Below are 24,677 nucleotides of genomic sequence, written 5' to 3' on the forward strand. Positions count from 1 at the left end.
ACTTTATAATATTAATATTGAACCACTGTACTCACATGAACCGATTTAAATATGTTTTTAGTACATTAATGGATCTTGAGAGAGGAAATGTCATTGCTGGCTACGCAGGCCTCACGGAGCCATCGGATTTCAACAAAAATATCTTAATTTGTGTTCTGAAGATTAACGAAGGTCTTACGGGTGTGGAACGGCATGACGGTAAGTAATAAATGACTGAATTTTCATTTTTGGGTGAACTAACCCTTTAACCTCAGTGTAAGTCTTTGGGATGTGCTGGCGTAGACTTTACAGAGTGCTCACCTCTATACAAGATCAAAATTGATGCGCCTTTTAATGGAAATAACATCTCAACATTTATTTCCATCAAGAGATTTTTGGTCAAGATCTTGTTTTGACAATGCAAGAGTCAAGCATTTTGTCATTGTCATCCTGGAACATGGCCATTATGTGTCTTCTTACATGGTTGTTGAAGAAATGAAAAGCTACACACTCCTTCAATTAGAGTTAGAAGAACTGTTGCCAAACATATAAGATGCTAACATAATAATTACTGCAATAATGATCCAATCATATACTTGTCATAAACATTTGTCTATTTAAATCCAAACAGATTTTTTGTTTTTTTGGCCAGGCAGTGTACTGAAACCCAAATCATAGAATATGCAGATAAACATGTGCATCATATTCTTGTTGCTTTAAGCCTAAAATGTATGTTTGAGATGTTTTAACTGAAAGCAACTTGCACTGGCATATCTTTAAAATGTTAGTGCCATTGTTTTGTCTCAAGATGCACACCAGTAATATTTTTATTCTAAGTTTGTTTATGTTATATATTGTTTATAAAAGCTACTTAAATGTCCTGATTAAACTAAGACCTAATCCTGGCTTAATCTAAGCGCTGTCTGTGAAACCATGTTTATATTTAGAGAGCAGTTAAAGGGATAGTTCACCTAAAAATGATTTTTTTTTGTCATTACTTACTCACCCTCTAGTTGTTCCAAACCTGTATGAGTTTCTTTCTTCTGTTGAACACAAAAGAAGATATTTTAAAGAATGTTGGAATCCAGACAGTTGGCACCCACTGACTTCCATTGTAATTAATGGGTGCAAGTCAATTGTTCTTATTTAATTTATTTTCTTACTATCATAGTGCCATGCAGTTGAGATTCAGTCAGACAGCACAATATTACAGAGTAGACTGGTATTGTCACCATCTCTCTTCTGCCTCACATGTCCTTTCAAAAGGTTTGGGTGTTCATTGTAGAAAACAATGGAAAGGGAAAATTAACAGCTTTCAGGGTACATTATTTGTCCATTGATGACTAAGTCATACCATTAATTGTATCATAAAGTCTATCACAATTGTTAAGTTATAATTTACTGGCAAAATGTACCAACTATAACAGGAAATCAGAGAGATGTGTCAGAGTTGGCAAGGCTATCACCTCCTACTATTTGTGAGTGTGCCAGACCTCTGACAGAAATTCAGATTTTACATATTGTACCTTTAAAACGTCTTAAAATGCACATATGTACACCAGGGAAATCTAAATTTTCTCAGGGGAGCATGCTGCATGCCCCCCAACCCCCCCAAGCAAACTACATTTTCTGACCCTACGTACGGCCCTGCTTCTGTTCTGTCTCTCAAAATATGAGGTTAACGTGTATTTCTCTGAATGTGCGCACTTTGGGACTAAAAGTTTGTATGTGTATGCAGTATGCACTGTGATCAAAAATAAATGGGACCAAACATGATTGAATGTAGAGGTTTGTATCTTGTATTCTATTAAAAAAATCAATACCGATTGATTTTGCATTCCTATCAGAAATTAAGTATTATTAGTTTCATTGTAGCTAAATAGTGGTGCAAGTATGGAATCTATCTTATTCTTCAAATCTCAAGGTTAAATCAGAAGATTTATTGTAAAAATGTTTCTGTAAATATTTCTGCCAAAAAATAGTATATAGCTTCATTGGGGTTTATGATTTATTTTCAAGGGGGAAAGACAAAAAAAAATAAAAAATATATAAATATATATATATATATATATATATATATATATATATATATATATATATATATATATATATATATATATATATATATATATACTATTATATATACTTACAAGACAGTTAATGTTTAATGTCAATTAATTATTTTATATATATATATATATATATATATATATATATATATATATATATATATATATATATATATATATATATATATATATATATATATATATAAATTTATATATAAATTACGAGACAGTTAATGTTTCTTAACAAAAACTGGTAGATATCATATTATAAACTAAATCAGAACAGAGTACCTGAAAGACACGTTTTGATCTCTTATGAATCTATACTGTATAGAGTCGACAAATATGGTTGCTATGGTATGTGACTAGGTACAGAGTATGGCTAAAAAGAAACTAGGAATGTAGTCACATGATTCATATCCCGGAAATACACTGCCGTCGATGGAAAAATGGCGTTATGAGCAGCTCCAGACTGTAACAAAAAGTGGGGCAGTAGAGTCAAGAGACAACAATGATTAACCTGCGTTTGTCGGTTCACCTAAGGACAGAAAAGCCCAAACTGACATTAGTCATAAATGTATATTAATACAGTTGCACACTTGGTTATGTGAGGGCGCGCCACAGATGGACAAAGACAGACTCGCAGTGAGTACATGCCAAAATAAACACGAGGAAGTAGCCTTAAAAGGGGCGTGTAACGCGTTTCATGGCTTGGAGAAATACTACTGATGGAAAAAACGCAAAGGAAGCATTTTATGGCGTAACGTTACATAATAGCACAGCGATAAGGATCGATGAGAATGTTTTGTTATTTAGTACGATGTATCGCTTGATGTTGATGGCTTAAGCTTGTATCGTATCTTGTTACGCGTACCTAAAGGTGTCATTTTCTCATGATGCGATTTGTTTTATGACCCCGTTATGCCTATGCTTGTAGGTTATATTCCCTGTTTATTTGCTGTTTAATCTAGAATTTTGCATCTGCAGCAATGTGACATTGATATAGGCCCTATAGTATTATATTATTCTTATATTAAAATATAATAGTTACAGGGGTGTAAAGAGTACCCGAAAGCCATACTTGATTTAAATTACAGATACCTTACAATGTAAATGACTCCATTACAAGTCAACAATTCCAATACGACTTGAGTAAAGGTCTTAGAGTTACTGATTTAACAGTACTTAAGTATTTTACTCGCACTGAATGTAGGCTCAAAGATGCACTAATCCTCAACACCTAAGAGACATGCTAGTGAAGAAACAGTTGATGAGGAGATAAACATGTTTATTTTCTAAAAAAAAAAAACCCCAAAAAACTTCAAAATTGCACTAAATCACACAACTCAAAAAGGGAATAAGTAAACCAATATCATTCAAAAAGGTCTCTTCAATATGACAGATCAATTATTGTTAAGTAAAAAGAAATAGCCAAAGGTTTTGGCCTCATCACTAGCTGCAGACATGTCCTCATCTCGTATATGAAACACCTGTGATTCACAACAACCTGCTAATGCTCCTGCATTGGTGTAAAGTAGCCTTGTTGATAAGTTTTGGTGAGTAAGGGCAAAATACACATAGTAACTTCTATGCCCTGTAGAAGGTGATATCACTTCTTTATAGCAGAAACAAACTGCTGCAAAATGTAACAAGTAATTGCAATACTCATTACAAATGTATTGGAGTAAAGAGTACATATACTTATTCAAATATGTAGTCAAGTAGAGAGTAAAAGTTGGTATTATCGTTCATTACTGCTAATAGTAATGATGCTCATTACTCAGTAAAACTACAAAGTAGCCTAAAAGATATTTACATTTACAACTAATATTATTTATGTACTACTAATTCGCAGGCTGGTGCATGCTCATGGCTGGATATGCATCATTTTATTGGGGACCTTATGGCAGCAAGTGCTTCAGTCTCTGGTCATCCACTGAGAGAGCAACGTACTGAGGAGGCACTGAGTTCCGCATGGCCCAAAGTCTCTCATCCTCCTCAGTCTACCCCATCCAGACAGAGCCAGGTAAAAAGTGCTGTTCGGTTTGGTCTGCATTCTGAGGAAAGGGAGCCCAGAGATCATGAAAGCCATGGTGAGTAAATATTATAACAGACTGTACAGTACCATTGTGTTATAATTACACTTTATCCCAGTGGCGGCTGGTGCAAAAAATATTTGGTGGTGCGCAAAAAACAAACAAACAAAAAAACAATTTAAAAATGCAGGAATTAATAGGCTAATTGTTAAATATCCATTTAACATGTGATATAATAATGTATCTATCTAAAACATGGAAAATTCAGTATTTAAAGCATCCCATAGGGCTGAGATCTAAAAAAAATATCTGTATTTAATTAAAAAAAAAAAAATTATTTAAGATCCTGCCCAATATTGTCCTAGAAACAATGTTCATATTGAAGGCTATAAAAACAAACATGAATGTAACTGTGAAGTATATGCTATAAATTATGTGCAAAAAGGGGGTCAAATCACATTAGACCTAGGCTACATTCTAAAATTGTACCTTTACAATCTAAAAACAAATACAAATACACTTAGTTGTAGGTTCGAAATTCTACATATGATATAATTATGTTTGCCATCAAAAACAAATTTTTATTACATTTTTTATTAAATATTTTGAGAAAAATGTAGTTTACTCCGATTGAACTCCGTCTGTTCGGCGTGGAGCGGGGCTCGTTCACGGAAGTTTGTGCTTGCTGAAGGCTCTTCCACGCCTGACTGCAAAATGGAAATATTCTCGACTTTCTTACTTTTACAGATGGAGAATATGTCTGTGAAATGTAAATTATGCACTGAGGAAATTATTAAATGTCACTTCAGCTTAAAGAAAAAAAAATTAATAGAGGTATGTTTGTTTCCACCAATCACTGCACAAGTTAAGGTTACATATGATGACGAAAGCACGTTAGTGCTAGCCCTCCCGGAACCCATAGAGATTGCATTGCAGTGCCTGCAGTTCGAAAAAAAAGTTCTTTGAATGGAAGTCTATGGGAGCAGTTGGGGCAAATCTCCGCCAGACTGAAATACCCAAAAAGATGCGGTACTCCACAGAGCGTGACTCGACGCTGATTGGACTATATCCAGAGGCAGAACAAACAGCCTAGCAGTGACAGCTAGTGTAACTCTGTGGTTGAATGTGATTGAAAAATCCGTCCCTTTCTCACTTTGGTGGTGCGTCGCCCTATTGCCCTAATGAAGAAACCGCCCCTGCTTTATCCTCATGAAGCAGGATTGTGAAACATGCAGAATTGATTGATTCCGGCTAAAAGTTCCAATTCTTTTAATACTTTAGAGGCATTTACTTATTGCATTTACTGGCTTCAGCAGCCTGTTGCCAAATGATGAGATCATTGCCTGGTGATTTCACCAGGACAGATACAGCAAATAATAAATCCTTTTAACATATATTAAAAATACTTTAATTATTCTTGCTACAAATGTTCACAGACCTTCTAATGCAGATCAGAGGCAGCATAAATGCAATCCAGTAATTTGTCCTAACTATATTTTAAGGAAGATATGATTATAAAAATGATAAAAGGAGTCAACTGGTCATTATCACAAAGTAAACCCAGACAGGGTGATTAGCTTGATTCGAAACATTGGTTTCCCAAAAATGGATGAGCAGTCAGTTTTTCAGCATTTCTCTGGACAACAGTCATTATTCAGAAACATTTGACAGCTGAATCATAACACTGAAAACAATCAAATATTCCAGAGAACCATGTAATAAATAAAGATACTAAAAGATTTTAGTAATACATTTAATTTATTTTTATAAAATACCACTTAATACGCCTGTTCCTGTAACCAATCAGTGAAGTACACATCCTGAAGTACAAATTCTTTTGAATAACAACTGCTTCTCCATTCCAAAGCATACAAGGAAATAGTTTTTGATTGATTTATGCTTACTCATTTTGTGCATTCTCATCTCCCTCTTTTGTAGTTCAGCATCGTACCTGCACATGTCCTGGCTGCCCTCTTTCCACATCTTCTTCTAGTTCCTCAATCCAGACCCTGAAACCCAGAACCAGCCCAGCCTCACAGATACAACCACCTTCGCCCCTACAATCCACCCCATCAGAGCAGGCCAAAGGGCCCAGCCCTGCCCAAGTTGGCCTGGGTTTGTGTCTAGGTTTGGGTCTCTCTCTGGAAGAGGAAAACAGAGAGCCCAGCAGCACATCTGGTCACCCCCAGCAGGAGGACAAAGGCACTAGCACACACAGCCCAATCCCTCAGGCAAATCCCGAGTCCCCAGGTGCCTCACCTGTTCAGGCCTTTGCATGTCTATGCTGCCATCGTGGTTTGCAAACCTGTAGCCAACTTCTGCGCCAACAAAAGGACCCAGAGGCACAAGTTGCCCACCACCGCTACCATCACCATCACTGCCCGCTCACCTCCTGCACATCGTGTACGCTCCCCTCGTTCCCTTGCCTGTCCTGTCAGCGCACCTTCCCCACTTGCGCCGACCTCCTGCGGCATCAGCAGGGCCACGCTCAACAGGAGGGCCTGCAGCAGCTCCCGTGCATGCACTGCAACGCCTCTTTTCCCCGGCCGTCGCAACTACTGCAGCACCAGCGAACGCAGCACGCATCCAAAGCGGGCGGCTTCCTGTGCGCCGAGTGCGGACGAGCGTTCAACTCGCACAGCAATCTGCGCATACACCTCAACGTGCACACCGGTGCCCGACCGTATAGCTGCGCCGACTGCGGCAAGAGTTTCAGCCAGTCTGGGGCACTTAAAATTCACCGCCGAATTCACACCGGAGAGAGGCCGTACACCTGTTCTTATTGCGGGAGGGGTTTCCCTCACCTGGCTGGGGTGAGAGCACATCAGCGAATTCACACGGGGGAGAAACCATACCGCTGCGGTCAGTGTGGAAAGTGCTTTACTCAGTCTGGGGCTCTGAAGATCCACACTCGCATCCACACCGGTGAGAGGCCTTTCGTGTGCGGCCTCTGTGGAAAGAGTTTTTCAAACCGTTCCGGCATCCGCTTTCACCACCGCACGGTTCACGGGATCGTGACGGAGCCCAACTCTGTGGGCAGGCCTAGTCTGTCTGCTTCTGCGTCATCCACAATTTCAGAATTCCAGAGAATTCAAGCCTCCAGCCTCAACCAGATTCATCTCCGGCAAATGGAAGGGAAGAGTCCACCCAGTAAAGAGCAGTTAAGCGGGGATGGGGATAAAGCCGCCCTTCCGTATGCCTGCGAGGACTGCGGACAGCGCTTTCCAGATGCTCCGTCTAGAAACAGACACCAGACTTTGCAACATTACTCTTCGGAAGAGAGAGAGAAGGAAGAGATCAGCTCAGATAAAACTAAAGATTAGCCAACAACAGCGAACATTTCTGACTCTTTGTATTTCAAAAGAGGGAAGAGGACGGAAGGAAAGGGCAACTTTAATATATAATGTATTAAGTCAGGTATTGAGCCTGAAACATAAACAAGGCAAGAGCTGATGTCAGACTCCTCACACTGACTATCCGCTTGTTATGTCGTGACACAAGAAATACTGTTTCTTGGTCCAAGGAACTATACGTTTCAGTTGAGAATATCATCTCAACAGCTGTTTATGAGCGCTATTTATTCATATCACACATTTAAGCAAAGTTTTTAAAAACCTCTGGGCACACAATGTCCCAGGCACCAATATTTTAACAATTCATAAAAGATGAATCACTGTCTGGCCATCTGAGATTTCGATATGGAGATAAAGGTTAGGATTGTGATTGTTTAGTAGTCTAACAGCACACTATGAGTTAGCACTGTTTGTTGTTTGCTTTTGCCATTTCATGAGCATTTGGACCCAGAAATGGTGATGCGTGATGTCAGATTTAACAAGTGAAATCTTGTTTTGGATTCTTTTTCTTGTTATTTGTGCCTCTAAAAAGCTAAATTGAGACAGACTATTGTGAAATGGCACCTTAAACTTTAAATCAGTAGCTTTGCCTATCAGCATAAAGGTATTTACTTTTTAAGTATTTACGTATACGTTACAAAACCTGGGGCCAGTTGCGTTAACATAGCCATTATGTTAAGACAGTGTCTTTAAGATGACACACTAGCAGTTTGTCAAGGGGCAGTCAGTTTTACTCTTTGCTATCAAATTAGGCTGATCTATTTTTTTTATGTAACTGACTTTAAAAAGTTATGATCAGTAAAAATTTGATGACTAACTTGTAAGACTACCCTTAGCGGTTCATGCAACTGACCCCTGTACTAGTTTTTCCACCATCAGGCCGAGCAGTTACCAGAAAGCAAAGGGAAGAAAGCTAGGTTTACAACTGACAAGCGACCAGTCATAAGTCTCCATGTCAATAAAACCGTTCAACTTGCTTGATTCTCCTGTCTCGAGTACGGTTAGCTAAATGTGCTGAGAAATCCAAGTGTAGGAACGGATTGTGATCGTACTGTATCAAACTGTTTGAAATGCTACTTGTACCACTACTGGTACCACTTACAACCATTCGGCATGACGGTGGAAAAGTGTTTTATTTTTTGTTTTAGCACTTTGTATGCATGTGTAAGAATTTTGTAGTTTTGCAAGGTTTTTTTTCTTCCTTTTAATATTTCTGTTTAGTGTTCAAATGAAATTCTAATACTCTTTTGATGATGAACTGGATTATTAAGAAAATTTTCTGATTGGATAATTTCTTTGGTTTTAACATAAGGGGAAATGTAGGCCTAAAATAGACAGAGTAAGTTGGCTGAAGTAATTGTGCCTTTCTTAATGGGAATCTTGCAAAGCACATGCAAACCAAGACAAATATTTAGATTCTGGCCATAGCATAGCAAAAATGAAATATGGCCATCAGTTGCTACAACTGTTCTATAAATATGGTTTTAAATGGGGGGGGGGGGGGGGGGGGTGTATTATAACATCATTAGGACATGTAATGTACCTGCCAGGTGTTTCTTACTGTATATGTACAGGGACTGACAATACACAACGCTGCCATTTTCACAGATGGTCAAAGATTTGTTGTAAAAGATATCTAATAAGATATATGTACCTCTGTATTATTGCTCAAAATTAAAGTTTGGCGAAAACTGTAATGGGAAAAGTATTCTCCATTATTGTTGTGTCCATTTTGTATCTTTAGCATTACACCGTTGGTATGTGAATCCTCCTTATGTGGTGTTGTGAAAGTGGTTAGCCAGTTATAAAGGTCAATGATTGTAACCTATCAACCCAGAGCATCAGACACTTTTTGTACATCTGTCAGTTCAGCTCATGTCTACATGTCCATTGTGTTCACATACTGTACCAACAAAAATAAATGTTGATGGACCTTATTTGAGGCTGAAATTTGTGAAATTATGAAATTTAACTTTGATCATAGTGATATCAGAAGGGTTTACTGATGAATTCGTTTTGTTGATTAACTTTTAACTAACATCTATGGTACCTTTCAGACCAGAACCCTTAAACCATGTCTTGGTATGATGGCTTCATATTGTCAATATGAGCGATGAAGCTTAGTCTACAACAAACAAATTGGCTACAGATACATTTCAAAACTAGAATTGTGGCTGCTTGCTGCTGAGTCACCTACAGTCACCTGAAATTACTGCAAGGTCATTAAACTTTAGACTAGGGAATTTCCATTGTGTGCTAGCTACTGTCATGCCCTCTTCTAATTTCATAGGCTAGTTATTATTTAATAGCAGCGTTTTTATTTTAGCATAACATTACCCTTTTCAGTATTTATTCCAGTTATATGTTCTAAGAACTTAATACAACTGCACTGGGTTGTATTTAACTTATATTTAAACTCTACAAACGTACGGAATTGTGACATTAACCTTTAAGACTTAATTTTAAAAAAGAATTGAAGGATATCATAACAAATTCTCAAGAAGTATGCTAAAATAAACCAAACATTTTTTTTTTTTTTTCGGTAACCAAATGAATCGCACTGTCAACTGCCGTAATCGCATCGTCAAGGCTAAGTAGCCTAGGCCTAATTTCATTTTTATCTCTTTATTACAGATTCACATTTCAGACGTTTATCACACAAAACTTCACACACACACACACACACACACACACACACACACACACACACACACACACACACACCCTATGAACATAGATTACGCTAGATACAAGTGATGCTCAAGCTATATTTGCATGAGGAGTTTATGCTTTGAGACCATGCACAATATAACGTTGTCTTTTAGTATTTTTGTGATTTAGATATAACAAATATAGAAAAAAAAATGAATGCCAATATTATATTAGTGGATCGTATCTTTGTTACAAAAACAAAAGAAACATAAGCACGTTAAGCTCCACCTTCTTCTTCCGCGCTCATAAATTGTGTCTACAAACTTTCATTACAGCATAAGTTGTTCGCAAACGCAGAAGTCAAGATCCTTCAAAATGAAAGGCTATATTCTCCTCGCAGTCCTGGCGTTCACCTTTCTCCAAAGATCCACCGGTAATAACATTTTGCTTATGTCTTTGCAAAACTATATATTTTTTTAATGTCTTTTACCTAAAATGTTCTTGTACCAAACGCAAAATGTCAGTAGGCAATATAAAAAAGATGTACGAAATTTTAAATAAATATAGGCTATATAAATATATATATAGCCTATGTATAGTGGCTATTTTATTTGTCTTATTTTTCACTTTTTTATTGTTCACATGATTGAACAAAATAAAATGTACCTAAGAATTGCAAACCTCAAAACTACCAATAATGTTCTGGGGTAATTTAGGGAATCTTTCCTGTTAAACGAAAATGAAAGTATTCCTGTTTTTATAATGTTACAGGGTTATATGGTTGTATCTTATATTAATATGATACATATTATCAAAACCCCCATTGCATTTGCACAGTACAGTAAGTAAATAAGCAAGAATTTATGCACACTATCTTGGTGTGCATTAGGTAATCTTGACCCAACCGGTTAGACGACATTTTAAGGAAACTATTTGCCTGAAAGCAAATTCACCTTTGTTTGACAACAATAACCTTTTCACTGACAGTCCACGTGAAACTAAAAGGCGAAAAAATATGCCTGCATTTCTGTATTTAAAGATTCATACAGTGTTGCATTACATTATTTATACTTTGTTTGCTTTAGTTTCACAACACTGCACATTATATGGCAAGTTCCTGTTGTTGTCATGGCTGGTATGCAAACAAAGTGCACAAACCAGGAAATTAGAAAGAACAGAGAATATTCTGGACGCTATAGAGTTGATATAAAAAGTCTATACAGCCCTGGTAAAACAGCTGGTTTTTGTGACAAAAATGAAACAAATAAAAATCATATCAGAACTTTTGCACCTTTAATGTAAAAATGATAATATATTCAATGCCACTGAAAACCAAAGTAAAAAAAATAAAAATAAAATAAAAAAGTGTAATAACTAACTTCATAAGTATTTACACCCCTGGACCAACACTTAGTTGAAGCAACAAGTCTGTCTCAGTCTGTCTGTTGTATATAAGGTTGGCACATTAATATTTTCCCACTCTTCTTTGCAAAAACATGCTAGATCTGTCAAATTGCAAGGGCTTTCAGTGGCATTGCATTTACATTAAAGGTGTAAAAGGTCTGAAATGATTTATCTTTGTAGACAACATATAATTACATACACTGATGTATGTTATACTGTATAACAGATCAGAGCAACTAGAACTGCATCCGTATGAGATACTAAACACATTCTGTTGTTTAGTATGGCATACGGACGTAACCGTTGCTTTATTCTATAAATATTCAATATTGTTTTGTTTTATTATTTGTTTGTTTTTCAGGTTCTTTGGAGGTAAAAGGTCCATCTGAGCCGATTCTGGAAGGACAGGATGTGACATTGGAGTGTGTGGATACAGAATCTGAGCTAAACATGAGCACAGTGCACTTTCAGAGGTTCTCCAAGGTAAGGTCACTTACACAATAACAAGGAAATATCTGGTACACAATGCTCTCTGACGTGCACTTATCTGTAAATGTCAAGAAAACAGCAGATTGAAACCAAAATGACACCTTATTTCTCATGGGAAATGAGAAGGATTTAGGTTATTGTTGCTGTCTGTGCACGTCCTCTGCAGCGCTGCCGGTCTGATTACTGTAGAAACAGAAAGTGAGAGAGATCTAAAATTACAAACATATCTGTCAGGGACACTAACTCTCAAATATCAACACAAATGCTCCCGTGATTTTGTAAACAATCTTATAGGGTAATCACAAATATAAAGAACAACAATATTTTGAATTTATTTGTCGGGAGATCAAGGCTGCAGTTGGTAGTTAAACAGCAGGAGGCAGTGTGTGTGTTTTACTGAATTTCTGAGAGCTGTTATTCTGGGTTTAATTAGTATCTGGCAGTGAGGGGCCTTTGGAGGATTCATAACATCTGCTGCTTCTGTCAGTGCAGAGTCTGTTTGTCACATTTTCCAGCTATCTAAATGCATTCGAGCAAAAAAGGATTTCCATACCACCAATCACAAAGACAGATGTTTTGTTTTGCAAACTCTCATTAACCTGTGTTAGTAAGACCCAAGTGCCAAGTGCCCTGGATAGTATAATTCCTCCAAGTGTAGCATATTTAATCAGATTTGGCAAGTGTTCCCTACAACATCAGCAAGACGTTCTTAACCCTGTAAAGCCTACTGTATCATATTTGATACACACATTTCTAAGGCCTCTAAATGATCAAAATCTTGATGAAAAACCTGTTGTACACAATCTACTGCATGCCTTCTGTTGTCTGAATAATAGTTTCAATTAGCAAGTAAAAGGCCTTTTAGTATAATTCTAAATACGTCCAAGTAAAAGTCATGGCGCATGTGTCTTTTTGCGGTGAAATTGTTACAGATTTTTATAAAGTAAACCTAAGTATAACTTTAATATTGGTAGTAATATTTCAAGATAAACACTTATTAGACTGATGCAACTTGTCATTTAAAAAAAAAAAATTCTGTTAAATATGATACAACAGGCTTTTAAAAAACATATATATGTACATCTCTCAAGCATCATTGTATCACTTTGAATTGTATGTTTTGTCCCCCACAATAAAACTACAGAGCTTTGATCATAAAACAAGCATTTAAATATCATCTTACTAAAACATAGTATTGAGAGATACAGTGACAACTGATATTTATATGCATTTTATGTACCTTTATGATTAAGAAATATACTTCAAGTTCATTTTAAGCATACTTAAGTAATGTTCAAGTATATTTTAAGTATACTTTATGTAGCAAGTACACTAATATCAATGTACTAGTAGTATACTTGTAAGTGTACTGTTCCAGTACTGCTTTGGACTAATGCTGCCTTCACGTCATATCGGAAATTTGACAATTCCCACTTCTGAAGTTGTGATTACGAGCTCTTCGCATTCAAGTTTCGAAATGGGATGGCGTTCATGTGCAATTTTTACCTAGCAAACTCGTATTTACGATAATCAAGCCACATGAAGGCAGCACAAATTGTCCCAAGTATACATTTAAGTGTACTTTAAGTGTAACAGTAGTAAATTTTAAGTGCACACGTATGTTTCTCATTTGTACTGCATCTGTACTACAAGTAAACTTATAAGTATTAGTATACTATTTGTAGCACATTTTTTTTAGTTTATCAAGTTTTCTTTAAGTAAACATAAAATCATACTTACAGTGTACTATTTATATATTATTTTTGCACTTTAAGTATACCACTATGTTCCTATTTAGTCTTTCTATTTTAAAAACATTTTATTGTAGCTTTGTGCATATTTTTTTTATCAACACTTGAACAGCGGTAATTTTCATTAAAAAAAGCAACATTTTTAAACAAAAAGCTGAGAAAATCACATTTTTGTCAAAGACTGACTACATCCAGATCGGATTCAGAACGATGGTTAAAACATAGATGGAGGAAATCTAATCTATCAACACCCCCAAAGCTTCACAGTAATTTCTTCTTCATGGGTTTGACATTTCATTCAGTAACCTTAGGCTGTTTTGAACTTACTGTTGTTTAATGTTTGAGGATCATGCTATTTTACATTTGCGTTAGCAATCTTCTGTGTTTAAAAAACAAAAACAAACAAACAAAAAAAACGTCTTCTAGCTGTTTCTGCTTCTTCTTCACCTGTGTTTTGATTCGGAGATTCTGTACTCTATCAGAAGATGTGTAATAGCGCCCCCTACTGTATAGCAGTGAAAACATGGCTAGCCGGAAAATTCTGTCATTGGAGAGGAAAGAGCGAAGTGAAATTCCTTTGAAAATGTGAAGTAAATTCTTAGGTACACTACAAGTGTACATGGCAGATACTCAGAATTAGGAACATATCTGGTTTGTTTATAAATCAATATTTTCAAACAATGTAAGTTTATAAGACATATTAAATATATGTAACACTATGTGGAAAACATTTAATAGGCTACTCTATCAAGAGAGTAAACACAACTACAAGGCAAGTATACTTAGAATACTTAATACTTTTAAGTATATCTTGATGAAAAGATTGAGTACAAGTATAGGTAAAAAATACTACAAGTCAAATATTTTTAAATGTAATTTTAATTATATTTTTGAGAAGTACATACAAAATAGACTGAAAGCATACTTATTTTAGTTTAAAAGAAGTATACTAATAACACACTTGAATTATCTTCTTTATCGTAAGGTAGTCTGTTGTAGTAAAATATTTCTTTCTTTTTCTTTCCAACAGTACATGAAGAAGTGGTATCGGCTAGAGCCAGATCAGGAGTATTTCTACCGCCGGTGTTTTCTGTATGACGTGGACGTGAGAAGGGAGGAGAACAGACTGCTCCTCTTCATCGCCAGCATCCAGTCCTGGTCTGAGGGTCCATATCGCTGTGTTTCTGAGAACAGTTCTGCACCAGACAACTCTTCTCAGCCCCTCACCATCCCCATCCACTGTGAGTAACAGACGTCGTGGGCTGCATAAAGATTGTTTGAGGGTGTAAATGAGCTGTGACGCAAATCTCCATTGATTGCTACATACATTAATTGATCCATATATGTCTAGATTGTCCAGATGCTTCAATCTTTCCATCGTTGTGTGTGTGAGGCCAGTTGCATCTGACATTTTGTCGCAAAGAAGCTTTAGATTTGGGATTTAGAGTTTAGATGACAAATAAAACTCTTTATCTCTTAAGATGACAAAATCAATATTGATATTGATTGGGGGGTTTGCAGTGCCCAGGCACGAGTTGACAGTGGTGATTTATTGGAAAAACTGAGTGTAAAAAAAACAGATGGAGCTATACAGAGATGTTCAGTATGAATAATCAGACAGAGACAAGATGATCCATGCCCACATTACAGACAACCTGGACTTAATATGCTGTAATCATTGACAATAAACCATTGCTGTCACCAACAAGTTACACTGCCAATCAAAAGTTTGGTGTCAGCAAGATTTTTTAAAAGTATTTTAAGCTCACCAAAGCTGCATTTATTTCAGCAAATATTTTTGTGAATATCATTACAAATTAAAATAACAAATTGATTTGATGGTAAAGCGGATTTTTTTTTGCAGCCATTACTTCAAGTCTTGAGTGTCACATGATCCTTCAGTCATTCTAATATGCAGATTTGCTGCTCAAAAAATATTTTTTCTTATTATTATTATTAATATTGAAAAAGCTTAAAGGGATAGTTCACCCAAAAATGAAAATTTGATGTTTATCTGCTTACCCCCAGGGCATCCAAGATGTAGATGACTTTATTTCTTCAGTCGAACGCAAATTATGATTTTTAACTGCAACCGCTGCCGTCTGTCAGTCAAATAATAGCAGTGATTGGGAACTTCAACAATAAGAGTCGAAAAAACTTCCATAGACAAATCCAAATTAAACCCTGCGGCTCGTGACGGCACATTGATGTCCTAAGACACGAAACGATCGGTTTGTGAAACCGAACAGTATTTATATAATTTTTTACCTCTAATACGCCACTATGTCCAACTTCGTTCAGCTTCTGGCTAGTGAGGTCTGATCGCGCTCTGACAACGGAAGTGATGTCTCGCGCTCATTTAAGTATATGGGCGAGACATCACTTCCGTTGTCAGAGCGCGATCAGACCTCACTAACAGGAAGCTGAACGAAGTTGGACATAGTGGTGTATTAGAGGTAAAAATTATATAAATAATGTTCGGTTTCTCGCACAAACCGATCGTTTCGTGTCTTAGGACATTAATGTGTCGTCACAAGCCGCAGGTTTTAATTTTGATTTGTCTAAGCAAGTTTTATTTACTGTTATAGTTGAAGTTCCCATCTACTGCTATTATTTGACTGACAGACGGCAGCGGTTGCAGTTAAAAATCATAATTTGCGTTCGACCGAAGAAAAAAAGTAATCTACATCTTGGATGCACTGGGGGTAAGCAGATAAACATCAAATTTTCATTTTTGGGTGAACTATCCCTTTAATATTTTTGTGAAAACTCAGAATGTCCAGGATTCTTTGATGAATAGAAATTTCAAAAGAACATCAGTTCTTTTGTAAGTCTAAAAGTCTTTACTGTCACTTTTGATCAATTTGCATCCTTGCTGAATAAAAGACAAATACTTTTACAAAAATATGATGTATGTATAAAATATATAAAATATAATTTATATAATACTAAATATATATTGTATATGTTCATTTTGTTTGATGAAAACATGCTCAGAATTTCCATGACCTACTTCCATGTTTTTATGCTATGCAAATGGAGCAGAGCTGTTTTGACTAATCCTTTCTATCCTCATATGTTCTCTCTCTTTCTCTCGCAGATATGCGGGAGGTGGCCGTGCACAGGGCTGGTTTAGGATACTTAACACGTTATTTCAACTCGGTGCAGGACCTCAAAGTACGATTAGGCGATGATGTGGAGCTGGAATGTTCTACTTCAGCTTCCGAGGCACCGGAGTACTTCTGGGCTAAAGAGGTGACAGATTTACTATCTAATGCATTTTTCCTCACAGCAGTTTTTTTTAACATGATGCATTACTTTATCTGCTACATAACTGTGGTTTTGGGACTGCAGTTGCCTGTTTTCACGTAATGGACATGTAGGTTTCTCATACATCGAGAGAAAGGCCTGGAAGGCCAGCTTGTTTAATAAAGTCCTGAAAATAAGCTTATTCACTCAGGTCAGGGGAAAAAGTTGTGAAAGTTGTCAGCTGATTTAGTTAGAACAGGAAATGTGCTAAGCCAGGAATAGTGTACAGTAGATCCACACTAAAGAGTGTCCAGAGGTTATGTCTAATTTACATTTCCCTGATCAATTTGGATTTTTTTTTTCAAGTTTATTTATGAGCTTTGTGCAACCAGCGTTGCAGCCAAATGTGAGCAAAAATTGGCTTTGGTGAGAAAATAAAACTCACCAGGGCCTAGTTTCTTTCCAATTGTTGGTAAGTTAATGTTAGGTTTTGAGTAGAAGTTGAAGTAGAATTGTGAGAAAGATAATCAGGCCCCCACTGATATAACTGACACAAGCAATTTAAATCAAAGGAATAAGCCACATGAGTCATGACAGATGTTTGCCAAAGAAAACATCTGTCGTGACTTAAGCATCTTATACCTTAGTAGAACATTTTCTAACATTTGTCTAGAAATTCTCTATTGGCAACACATGTGAAATATTCATCAGATTGAGCTACTAAAATGAATACATTTTAGCAACAAAATCCTGATGTGCAGTTTCACAGTATCATTTAATATAATGTGATATATTTTTTTCACCGATATGAAAAGAAACTGTAATTTCAGGGCAAAAAAAGGAGAAATGATTATATTATATTATACTCAAATGAGACAAAAAGTTCTGTTAAATATACTAATCTTGACTACTGTACATATAACTTGCTGTATGAAGCATGGTACAGGTTCTTATTCTCAAAAAAAAAAAAAAAAGTCCCTCTAAATGTCATGGTGTGGGTGATCGACAACCATAGAATTTCATGAAATGAAAGTCCAGAATGTGTCACTCCTGTTATTTAGAATGACAGTCTGTCCTCCACCACATGCCATAAATGTGCACTATCATTCCCTGACAGGTTAAAACCCCCTCGGCTTAATATATATTATGCAAGGACATGTTTTCGATTAGTCAACATGGCTTCAAATATCCACTTCAAATTGTTACCCAAAGCATATCTGAATAAAAACAGATCCTTAAAAATAGAGTAAACCAGAAAAACAAGCTTCCCTTGAATGGCAGAACACAGTCTGATGTAAAGCAGCTACAGTACCTGTTTATTGCTCTCTGTGTCTGCACTCCAGTGGAGGAAACAGGAAGACGTTTGGAGCCAACGGATTAGCTCAAACAATGGTTCTTTGGCCAGAACTTGGCTTGACTGGGAATCCTCTTAATTCACTTTCTTTTAAATTGAAATGGACTTTGTTGGCAGGCTGCAGAAGTTCCTCTAGTGCCAAAAGCATTTGTATGGTTATGATGTGCTCTGAGTGGTTTTTGCACAGGCATTTGTTTCCTTGAATTGTACGGTGTTATGTTTTATTTTTACTTCATTACTCTTTCATACTCACTAACATTATTTATTGTAAATGCCACAGAGATTCTTAGGGACATTTTAGGGACAAAAAAATTATTTTAATTTCTGTTGTATTTTCGATTCATAAAGTTAAAAGTAAAAGTGGGAATTCACCCTCTTGATTTCCTTCCTTAGAATTATTACTTCTGCCTTATCTTTATTACTTTCTTTATTATATCTTTCATGTAGTTCCTGCTTTGCTTTTCACTTCTCTATAACCTCTGTGTGTGTATTTTATATCAAGGGAGAGGACTGGATTTTGCCCTCCAATAAGTTGAAGCTGGAGAAGGTGAAGGATCAGGATGGAGGGAGATACACCTGTTCTGCTCAGTCGCCCACTGTGAGGTCCCTCATGAAGAAACGAACAATCAGCATCAGTGTTCTACCAGGTTAGAGCAGCCAAAAGTGTGCGGCTTGTAGTAAACAACTTGACTGATTTGTTCATATACAGCAGGGGTTCTCAAATCTGGCCATAGAGGTCCACTTTCCTGCAGAGTTTAGCTCCATCCTTGATCAAACTTTTTTTAGTATTCTTGAAGACCTCGATTAGCTTGTTCAGTTGTGTTTGATTAGGGTTAGAAGTAAACGCTGCAAGAAAGTGATTTCGAGGGCCATAGTTGAGAACTCCATAGTTGAATACAGTATGTTCATAATTTGAACGTTTTGTTTTATATCCATTGGCACTAGCAACAATTCAGCAACCAAAATCCTTTAAGAGCTACCTCTCCAATTTTCAATTTTAAAGTATAAAGCCTGTGAAATATAATAATATTGACCTTGTGAGACCATTTAACTTCCATAATATGACATATTTCTTAATGATAACCAATGGCTAGTTTTCTTTAAGTCAGAAAAATGTCTACTGTATGTCTGCACAACATACATAATATCTGTCATGCTATAAGCATAGCTTAAAAAGCTTATAGCCTATCTTTCAAGTTATTGTTATTAATAGTGCACTTTTCGCAATCCATATTGTTTCTGTCAGGGTTCTCCTTTTACAGTTCTGGGGTGCGTTTACCAAAAGCATTGTTAGCCAACTAACATGGCAAGTTCCGTCGTAACTTAGTTCAACGATTTGGTGTTTCCTGAAACCATCGTTCAAACGAACATTTGTAAACTGCATCACAAACTTGTGTAGAATGACTGTGGTTAGAAGCATTGTTTCTTGTTTTTATTATATGCTCATTATCTTGAGCAAAATAAGCAAGCTGACATTAAGTAGCCTACAATTTATATCTTTTATTTCGAATACAAATGCCATTTATATATTTCAGTTTGTCAAGAGATTTTAAGCAACGTTTTTAAAGAGTACGCATGTGCTCTCGTACGTAATAACAAGCCAATAGAGGGTATGCACGTGACGTCATCGTCGACCGTTTCGCCTGCGGTCACGCCCACTGAGTGGCACAAAGACTGAGCGGCACTGGTTTTCAGCGTGAATGCCGCGAAAAACACACAAAGCACATCCAAAACGGGAAAGACACTGACTGTACAAATAGCTTTGACACAAAATCTGAGGTATATATTTAAAGACTGTCGAGAGCTACAGAAAAAAAAGAAGCAAACACTGCAATTCACAGAAACAGCTGGACTCCAGCAGAGAAACATGGATTTGCAGTTATCATTTTGTGTCAAAATGTTGGATTTTGAGGTAAAAATCATACCGTATATATTGTATTTTTATATATTATGTTGACAAATCATCAATTAAATATTTTCCATCTTCCATCTGCATAATTGGGTGTTTTTAAATAAACACTGACAAAAACTATACTACAAAACTATGTTTTAGAGCTGGACAATATGACGACATAACACTGATATAAATGATTACGCGGATTTAAACCTACCTATATTGTAGTTATATAAAATATTCACAGGCAGATTTGCTTTATGTGTTTCCTCGGCGTCGAAATCAGGCACATATAAATGTCAGGAAACACGATCCTGTCTGCATGTCAATATCCATGGATTAGGTTTATTTGACAAGTTGTAAGAAATACTTTCGAGCCCAACCTTTAGTGCAATCGTTTGTTTTACTCGCGTTTTCGCAGTTTCCCCTATTAAATCCAGTCATGCAGCAGGTTCTTTTGCCACTCAGTCCAACTGAGGGAGCGTTCCGGCGGGAAAGTGACGTCGATGCATATTAATTGAATCTGGAAATAAATAAAAAACTGAGAAAAACGATAAGCAGTTCTCAGATGCCATGTCCGTAATGTATAGCAAAAAATACAGCATTAATTCTATCCCAAACGGATTCGTTTAAAGAAGTTATTACTCCATCACTTGCGTGACATCATTAACCAACATGGCTGAACGACATCAGGTTTGCAGCAGTAGGCTACGGTTTTGGGAAACAGTCGTGACTAGTTGATTTGCTCGACGATGCATCGTACTATGGCAGTAAAGCGGCGAGTTACGTCGTTGTACGGGAAACGCACCCTTGTCTGGTGTGTCTGTTTGTGTTGTGCTTGAGTACATGGCTCTATCTGTGTTTGTGTTGGCCATGTGCTCCTCTGTTCCCGCCTCCTGGTTTCAAATTACCACACCCTCTTGTTTAGTTATTGATTAGTCCTCCTTTGTCTGAGTGTGCTCACCTGCTATGTTCTCTGCTCCCTTTCGTATTGAGTCCTCGTTATACTGAGTGTTGTCACCTATTTCTCATGTTCTCAGCTCCCTTTATAATGTGCTCTCTTTCCCTCATGTTTTGCCAGTTCATTACTCTTTGTACATTGTTCTGCTTTGTGCTATTTAGTATTTTTCTTGTTGTAGTTTAGAGTCTTTAGTGATTTATTGTTGCAGTTACTTGTAGTAGGCCACCTGCTAATTCTAGTTGTGTCCTATACTGTCCTCAGTTCCAGAGTATCCTTGCTGTTGAGTATTTTCCCTTAATTACCTCAGTTATTTCTAGTGTTTTTAGTTTACTTTTCCCTTTATTCTTAGAAGTTTGCCTTTTGCTTTTACACCAACTATTTCCTTTAGTTCATTCCTAGTTTTAGTTCTGTGTTCTCTTTATTAGAACACTACTTTTTTCTAGTTCTTGTTAAGCTATACTCTGCTGTCTGCCTTGCCATGTCTTGTTTTGCCTGTCTAGTCCTGTCCAGCAAGCTGAGCTTCCCTTGCCGCTCTCTCTGTCTACCAAGCAGCAATAACTGTGCAGTACCTGTGAGACCACGAGTGACTATCTTCTTGAGCTGTGTGTTCCTGCCTGGGCTATGCTGTTTCTCTCCGGTCTTGCACTGCCTTACCATCTTCGCTCCCAAACCTTCTGTTATCCTGTTTTGGACACAGCGGCCACTCTCTCTCAGCCTGCCTGTCATCATGCCTCATCCCTACCTACTGTTTGGATTGTTCACCTCCTCACCACCTCATTTTGTCTTATTGTCTTGCTAAATAAACCTGTTACACTCATCCTACATTTGAGTCCTCCCTCATAGATCCTGTCACGATTTCAAAGCAGCTCTACTGATGATTATATAATTTTTATTTCTGCCTTTTGGCATTGTTCAATATGTATTTTGGAATTTGTTCTTAGGAACAAATGGTCAGAAGAACCATAATTTACGTCAGCCACTGTTAACAAGTATACAAAGTACAAAAAGCAGTGGAATCAAATTGACATCAACAGAAAATGAGAGTTGATAATCAATGATATTGATTTGAAGACCAAGAAGTCAACAGTTATTTTATTTGCACTACCGTCACTAATCATTCCCAATAAGAACTGAATTAAGGAAGTAAATCAGGTTGAATTTGAATTAATGTTGACAATTACCCTCAATTAGCTCACCTGCTCAAGGCTGTGCAACTAATGATAATCAGGTTTAAATTTTCTATTAGGTTTTTAATTTTTCAAGACAGTTTGACAGAAGTATAATATGTGATTTTGTCTTTGTCTCTTAGAGGATGCAGCATGGTATGAGACGACCACCGGTCGTATTTCTCTCATGGTATCTGGTGTTGGATTTGTCCTTCTGGTGGTTATGATATCCATGATTACTTATCTCTGCCGTCGAGCCAATCAGAGGAAGAGCAAGGGACCCATGTAAGTCCTCCAAATTGGCCTAGTCATGTTGTCTGGAAATGTGTGCAGTGATTCATGTGGGTGTTTGACCTCCAGCCCTCCTCTATCATGTCGAGTGGAGTCTGTGTATTACTGTAAGCACCAGTAGACGCTGATGTCCACTTCTCTCACTCCCTCAAAGCTGTCAAGGCAGGACAGTCTATGTGCAAATAACTGTCTCAATAACCACATTCCTCCCTCAGGCCCACATTCTTATTCTGCCAGATAAAACACTCACTCTGTCGTATTTCCTTCTCTCGTCCTCTCAGTGATGACCGTTCCCAGAAGAAACCTATCTACAGATCCAGCGTGGAGTCCCTGCCCTCCACCGCTGGTGACAAGCAGCCGCTGGTGTAAAGAGTGAGATTGATGGAGGACTGGAGAGGAGAGCAGAGAAAAGAAGACAAGAGAAAAAGATTAGGGAGTATTGGGTATTCAGAGTAGAAGGGAGTTAATGAGAGCTTTGCCCATAGATTTTGTTTGGCTCTTGGGTCTTTATTCAGATATATAATTTGGCGACTGTCTATGCGGGAAATCGAAAATGTATACAAAGACAGAAGAAATTATGGTTTTACCGTGAGTCCTTTCCACTGTGGATGGCAGCAATGCTCTTCAACAAAACATGTGCAATTTTCTCTGTATTGATTCAACAACCCTGGAAAAATTGAGAAATGCTGAAAAGATGTTTTTGTGAGGTGACATTGAACGCTTCTTTCTTTCCACCAGTCTTGCACTGGCTTATTTCTTCAAACTGATTAAAATTTCTTTTTAGGAAAACCGCTGTCTGCAAGCTGTACAATCATTTAGTCAGATGTAGAAATGTTGGGGGTATTGCTTTTCATAAGTATATAATGTTCTCCTTCACTTGAAAGGACAGTAGATAAGATCCAGATTAACACTGAACCAATTACTCTAGAAGCACTTTGAAACTGTTGCACTTTTTTTTTTACACAAGTTTGATTTTTCCATATCTTTGAATTTTAAAGCTATTAAAATGACTTTACAACATAATCACCCTCCAGTGTTGTTACTGATCTAATTATGATAGACATTCATGTATGCTCAACTTTGCCAAGAACTCTCAAGAGAGCTCATCTCTATGTAAATGGCACTGACACTGTTAATTTCCATCTCAAACTTCAGAAGTATTAATAAATACCTGTAAGTTCTCAAACAAGAGTTCTGATACAAAGTTAGCTGGTTGTTTTGTTGAACGTTGCAAAATACATTTAAGCAATATCACAGAAGCAAAACTGTTGTTCGGCGTAGGCTTTCATGTGATATGACTTCCTGTTTGCAGACTGCTCATATACAACAGCTAAAAAACAAGAAGTTAATATTTACTAACTTCCATTTAAGACTAAATATTGCCAGTCACTTTGTCTATTTTCCCACCAAACCAAGAGTGAAATCAAAACAGTGTCAACTGTTGATGTCTCCCAGCTCTTTTAGTGTGTTCTTCCTTAATGAACCATTGTTTTCAGTGATTTGGTTGAATGAATTATTCAATGACTCACTCATAAAGACTTGAGCTTATCCAAAATAACTCCCTATACCTTAATATAGTGCACTTTTTGAGGGGACAGCCATTTGTAGAGGTGTCTGAAACCATAGTGGACATTATCAAGTGCACTTGATAATATCAATCCCATAATGCACCTCAATAATAAGTGTACACTCAATGGCTGCATCTGAAATGCTACCTACGGTGAGGTAGGAAGGCATCAAGGCACATCCGAATCCAATGTTAGCTTTATTTTGTGTCTCATGAGATGCCTTCATCTGATCGATTTTTGAAGGCAGCATAGATGTATACTTCCTTCCATTTGGTGACAGTTGAGCTAGAAAAGAAAGATGGTGTCTGAAAGTTGCGTTTTCTGGTCAGTTTGAGTGTAACGTACGTTTTTTGACCGATGCTTTCCTCTTCTGATGTCTAGTAATTACTACTGTAGTGATTAAAATATTTTCTTAGTTCTCACCAAAGCTTTGCTGTAGACCATTAAACTGTTACGCTGCT

At 36.9% G+C, this 24,677-nt stretch overlaps 2 protein-coding genes across 5 annotated transcripts; both read left to right on the top strand.

Annotated features, from left to right (window-relative positions):
- Nucleotides 1–2,488: 2,488 nt before the first annotated feature.
- On the top strand, nt 2,489–8,924 carry si:ch211-79k12.2 (uncharacterized protein LOC568844 homolog). 4 transcript variants are annotated; one of them, XM_067395686.1, is made up of 3 exons: nt 2,489–2,693; nt 3,904–4,141; nt 6,023–8,924. In XM_067395686.1, the coding sequence occupies exons 1-3, from the start codon at nt 2,673–2,675 to the stop codon at nt 7,405–7,407; spliced, it is 1,644 nt and encodes a 547-aa protein (XP_067251787.1). In that variant the 5' UTR covers nt 2,489–2,672; the 3' UTR covers nt 7,408–8,924. The 4 variants fall into 4 exon arrangements, with proteins under 4 accessions (XP_067251787.1, XP_067251796.1, XP_067251804.1 ...); XM_067395695.1 differs by lacking the exon at nt 2,489–2,693 and adding an exon at nt 2,788–2,981; XM_067395703.1 differs by lacking the exon at nt 2,489–2,693 and adding an exon at nt 3,377–3,604.
- A 1,457-nt stretch (nt 8,925–10,381) lies between these two features.
- Nucleotides 10,382–23,687, top strand: si:ch211-79k12.1 (uncharacterized protein LOC568891 homolog). Its single transcript, XM_067409206.1, has 7 exons — nt 10,382–10,522; nt 11,855–11,976; nt 14,764–14,974; nt 16,834–16,988; nt 18,839–18,983; nt 22,501–22,642; nt 22,930–23,687. Exons 1-7 carry the CDS (start codon nt 10,465–10,467, stop codon nt 23,015–23,017), a joined length of 921 nt encoding a protein of 306 aa, XP_067265307.1. The 5' UTR covers nt 10,382–10,464; the 3' UTR covers nt 23,018–23,687.
- The last annotated feature ends 990 nt before the right edge of the window (nt 23,688–24,677 follow it).

The sequence above is a fragment of the Chanodichthys erythropterus genome, chromosome 2, assembly GCF_024489055.1.
Source record: "Chanodichthys erythropterus isolate Z2021 chromosome 2, ASM2448905v1, whole genome shotgun sequence".
In the NCBI taxonomy this organism is placed as follows: domain Eukaryota; kingdom Metazoa; phylum Chordata; class Actinopteri; order Cypriniformes; family Xenocyprididae; genus Chanodichthys; species Chanodichthys erythropterus.

Coding starts and splice junctions, on each gene's coding strand:
- si:ch211-79k12.2 (XM_067395686.1), top strand. CDS start 2,673: ATGGACAAAGACAGACTCGCA. Junction 2,694..3,903: donor TGGACAAAGACAGACTCGCA/GTGAGTACATGC, acceptor ACTAATTCGCAG/GCTGGTGCATGCTCATGGCT. Junction 4,142..6,022: donor CAGAGATCATGAAAGCCATG/GTGAGTAAATAT, acceptor CCTCTTTTGTAG/TTCAGCATCGTACCTGCACA.
- si:ch211-79k12.1 (XM_067409206.1), top strand. CDS start 10,465: ATGAAAGGCTATATTCTCCTCGCAGTCCTGGCGTTCACCTTTCTCCAA. Junction 10,523..11,854: donor CTTTCTCCAAAGATCCACCG/GTAATAACATTT, acceptor TTTGTTTTTCAG/GTTCTTTGGAGGTAAAAGGT. Junction 22,643..22,929: donor AGGAAGAGCAAGGGACCCAT/GTAAGTCCTCCA, acceptor TCGTCCTCTCAG/TGATGACCGTTCCCAGAAGA.